General features: G+C 28.0%; 1 protein-coding gene across 1 annotated transcript; it reads left to right on the forward strand.

Moving 5' to 3' along the window:
* Positions 1-4,229: 4,229 nt before the first annotated feature.
* LOC136086049 (THAP domain-containing protein 3-like) lies at positions 4,230-4,706 on the forward strand. The gene has a single exon (XM_065808316.1). It carries the CDS (start codon positions 4,230-4,232, stop codon positions 4,704-4,706), a length of 477 nt encoding a protein of 158 aa, XP_065664388.1.
* The last annotated feature ends 581 nt before the right edge of the window (positions 4,707-5,287 follow it).

Consider the following 5,287-nt stretch of genomic DNA (forward strand, 5'->3'; position numbering starts at 1 on the left):
TATTTAAAAATTATAGTGTGTTAAATTAAGTTACAGAATTCTATTTCTAATTTTGAGTTTAAGTTTAAACTTTAATTTATTATCTATTTTGTTAAATGCAGAAAAGTAATATCTCAAAATCTAAGGTTATCTTTAACTAAAATAAGATACCCATGTTAATTCCCTAGTTTCAAAGTCAGCTGCAGTTTATGATGATATACTTAATTAATCTAGCTGACTTTTACAACTGGTGCTACTGCATGATAAACGTTTATTTTACTTTAAAAAGCAAAAGAAGTTTGTAAACTAAACTTCTTAAAAGTTGTTGCTCGTAACTTGCGATAATGTTTCTGCAAATTGCAAGTTGTTGAAAAGGCATTTTAAATGATTCATTTATACCTATTTTACTGCATTAAAATATGACAACTTTTTACTGTCTTAATTAAATATGATTTATCCATTTTAAAACGTACAGAAAAAAAAGATATATGTAAGGATGGTATGTTTATACTGCTGGAACCATATTGCTTATATATTTTAAGAAGACAGAGAGTGTGGCTTTTGTATTTTACCTTAACTTACTTTTAAGCATACAAAGTTGACAAAGTATTTATTAAGAAGTATTAAACTTGGTGCCTAAATAATAAGTTTTTGCTGTTCTAAAAATTTTATTATATTATGGAATAGCTTATTTGAAAATTATTTTCGACACCAACAATCACTAAGTGCTAGCAAGGATGATCCATCTTTTAATGACTTTGGCCATGGCCTACTATATAACACGGCCGGTGTCATGAAATAAATTAACCCCCATAATAATTTAAGTCCCGTTGCGTAAAAAATTACCCGGGGAGTTAATCTATTTCGAAATAGATTAACTCCCCTTGAAATAAAATAACCCCTGTCGGCGAAACAAATTAACTCCCCATAATATATTAACTCCCTTGGAACAACTTATACGAATTACAAAAAAAGTTTTAACTTGATGTTTTCCAAATGTGTTGTTTTTAAATCTGTTAATTAGTTATTGATATGGATATAAATTATATTTCTACGATTATAATATCATATATTAATAGTGGCAATATATATATATATATATATATATATATATATATATATATATATATATATATATATATATATATATATATATATATATATATATATATATATATATATATATATATATATATATATATAGGGGAAGTGGGGACATAACAGCCCCCGTAACGTTTAGATTAATGGAGTATGAAAATAAAAACGGCATACGCTTTTTTAACAGTGTATTTTGATAAACACATCATTAAGCTTTAAATTGCTGCAATTAAGAAAAAAATAAAATGGTTTTTGAAAATGTTATCACACAAAAATTAGACTTAGCAAAAAAAGCGGTTGTGCTCCTATAGAGAGGCACAATCGCACCCTAAAATATATATATATATATACATATATGTATATATATATACATATATGTATATATATATACATATATGTATATATATATATACATATATGTATATATATATACATATATGTATATATATATATACATATATGTATATATATATATACATATATGTATATATATATATATATATGTATATATATATATATACATATATGTATATATATATATATATATATATATATATATATATATATATATATATATATACATATATGTATATATATATATATATATATACATATATGTATATATATATACATATATGTATATATATATATACATATATGTATATATATATACATATATGTATATATATATATATGTATATTATACATATATATATCTATATATATATATATATATATACATATATATATATATATATATATATATATATATATTATATATATATATATATATATATATATATATATATATATATATATATATATATATATATATATATATATATATATATATATATATATATATATATATATATATATATATATATATATATATATATATAGGGATGTGGGGTCATAACAGCCCCCGTAAGGTTTAGATTAATGAAATATGAAAATAAAAACGACCTTTGTTTTTTTATCAGTGTAATTCAACAAACAACAACAACAAAAAAAAGCTTTTAATTTTAGCAATTTAGAAAAAAATGCAACAGTTTTTGAAAATGTTATTAAACAAAAATCACAAAAATCGCTGGGGGTATACTTTTTGTGATACAAGTTTCTGATTCAGAGCAAGATGTCAGGGATAATTCTTGCAGTGAAATAGTTGGCGTTTGAGACTTGGTAGTTAGATTTGGTGTTGCTGAATCCATCTCAGGAAATGACCTGTTGGTTGTTTCTGAAGGCTCAAACATCCAATCATCAAAAACTTTAGGATTAAGTGGACTTATTCCAGTCTTTCTGAAACAATTTACAGCTGTCAACATGTTTGCAGATTTCATATAAGCTATTCCAAATAGTTCTGGAATCTGATATTCGGTCACAACTCTAGGATAATGTGTACGCAGCCAAATACAAACTTCGTTCGAATAGTTGCTACTAAATGATGCCATTAAGAAGACATCTAGCGGCTGCAGATGCTGTGAACAATGTGGTGGAAAGTAAATAACAGTAACACGATTTTCACAAGCTTTCATTATGAACTCCATATTTTTTGTATGTGTTGCATGAACATCTAATAATAGCAGTACAGGTCTTTTTTTGGATGGCATTACAAAGGACAGAAAATGGTCAAACCACTTCAAAAATATATCTGTTTGCATCCAACCACTAGGGTGATATGATGCAATAGTACCCGGAGGAGCTTTTTCGATATTATTAACATTCTTGGGAGCTCTGACAAAATAATCAAGGAAAATAATCAAGGGGGCACGTATATACCAGAGGCACTTATACACATTTTGATTGTTATGATTTTCCCTCGTTCAGCTGATGTTAGAGTTCCAACTTGTTTTTTACCCATCTTAGCAATTACTTTTGACACTTTTTTGGTACTGAAGAAATTCCTGTCTTGTTAACATTATATATATTATTTGGAAATATGTTATTTTCATCTATGCTTTTAGTCAATAGTTCAAAATTTTATTCACAGCAGGTCGGTTAAGTCCCATTGGTCTAGCTCCAGAAGTTCCCTCTGGTATACCCAAAGAAATAACAGGATTGTGTTTTAAAAAGCTTTTTGCCCACTGGTAGCCTGCCATTCCTGATTTTTTGTTAAAGCTATGTGACATCTTGTTCTTTTCAGCTAGCTGAAATGCCAATTCTCTCAAATCTTTCATTGTTACTGGAAACAAGCAACTCTCTAGAAAAATTAGGTGTTTAGCTAACTCTTACTCTTGTTCAAGGTTTAAAACTGATTTAAAATTCCCAAGCTTTTTTACTGAACAACTTCTTAGTTCTAAACTCCCTTGCTGAAGTCTTTTTATTCTGTCTCGCAGTGTCGTTGTTGGGATACAAAACATTAACGATGCCTTCTTTATTACTGGTTCAATAGCTGCTATCATTGAGAGAGAGAGAGAGAGAGAGAGAGAGAGAGAGAGAGAGTGAGAGAGAGAGAGTGAGAGAGAGAGACAGTTTAGTATAGTTACTATAGTATAGATATAAACTCTATAACCTTAGACATTATTAGCAAAAGAGAATGGTTTTGAAGTATTAGTATCAAAACAATAGTAATAGTAGATCAAAACAATAGTTATAGTATTGCACGAACCTCTACTAATACTATTATTCTACTAATACTATTGTTTTGATCTCCTTTTTATATATAATATAAAGGCTTGTCAAAAAAAAACAGTTATAAAGTAGTTTTATTCAACGCTCACTAAATATTTATATATTATATATTTTAATATATATAATACTAGATATATTTTAAAAAAATTTTAAAATAGAATACTTGCACAATTTTGTAGATATAATTATAAGTTAAATTATTTAAAACGCGTATTATAGGGGGTTAATTTATTTCAGTGGGGGTTAATAATACTTAAGCCCCCGGTTAATCCATTTTGCTATATTTTAAAATAATTTAACTCCCGGGGTTAATTTATTTCGAAATAGATTAACCGGGGAGTTAAAATGTTTTAACCGGGAGTTAACTTTTTGGGGAGTTAATCTATTTCGCGTCACCGGATTTGTTGCCTTGAACGCAAAAAATTAGTGGGCCGAAAAAACACGAGTTTGAAGTTTACAATGAACCGATTTAACAATCTTAAATTAAACTTTTTTTAATTCAAGTAATACTTTATTTTGCAATGCCAAAAAAGTGTTGTGTTGTTGGTTGTAGAAGTAATTATAAGCGAAAGATTGAAGAATGTTCCAGTAACAGCAACCACGTAACATACAAAACTGTGTTTAGTTTTCCTGATAGCAATCAGTTAGATCTTCGAAATTGTTGGATTAAGTTTGTCAACCGAGCTGATTGGAGCCCCACAGAAAACTCAGTTATATGTATCGATCATTTTGAAGATAAATATTTGAAAAGAGGTAAACGTATAACATTGAATTATTGCGAAAATCCTATACCAACAATTATTACCAACCAAAACATCCTATCAAAGCCATCTTTAATTCAATCAACCTCAGCTTTTCGTAAGCCCCCTGCAGTTCGTATATATTCTCATCCTTTTCTCGATGAAACATACGATTTTAGAAAACATGATACAATTAAAAGCATTATAGATCTTAATGAAAGTTTTTGTCCAGCAGGATTTTCATTTAAACTAGTTTGATAACCGTGTGTTATTTCTTCGAATTTATTTCGACGACGGGGATGTTACTCCTAACATTGAGAGTATTACTATTGATAAAGACTTACATGTAAAGCTACATATGAAAGGTATCCCAGTTCCATTGCCTAAATGGTTTAGAGAAGGCAGTGTTTGTAAATTGACCAGTGCCAGTATACTTGTTAATTTTGTTTCTTATATGCATGAAGTTGCAAAGAACGTATCAAAAAGTGTATTATCAGATTTATATAAATTATCTCTTTATAAACCACAAGGACGTCCAATCTACACAAATGAAATCATTAGATTTTCTCTAATGCACAGTTATACATCAAAACAGGATTATACTTTGCTATTAGAAGAGTTTCCACTTCCTTCGTTGTCTTATTTAAAATCACTTTCAAAGGGTGGCATTGATCCATTATCAGGATTATTATTACTTTTGGAAAATGGTAGTATTAGTGCTGACTGTGTTGTTTTAATTGATGAGATGTATTTACAAAAAGGTGTCCAATATCATGGAGGAAGTTTAATTGGTGCTGATGATGATGGTAATTTCTATTCTGGTATAGTTGTGTTCATGG

This window comes from Hydra vulgaris, chromosome 10, assembly GCF_038396675.1.
Source record: "Hydra vulgaris chromosome 10, alternate assembly HydraT2T_AEP".
Lineage (NCBI taxonomy): Eukaryota > Metazoa > Cnidaria > Hydrozoa > Anthoathecata > Hydridae > Hydra > Hydra vulgaris.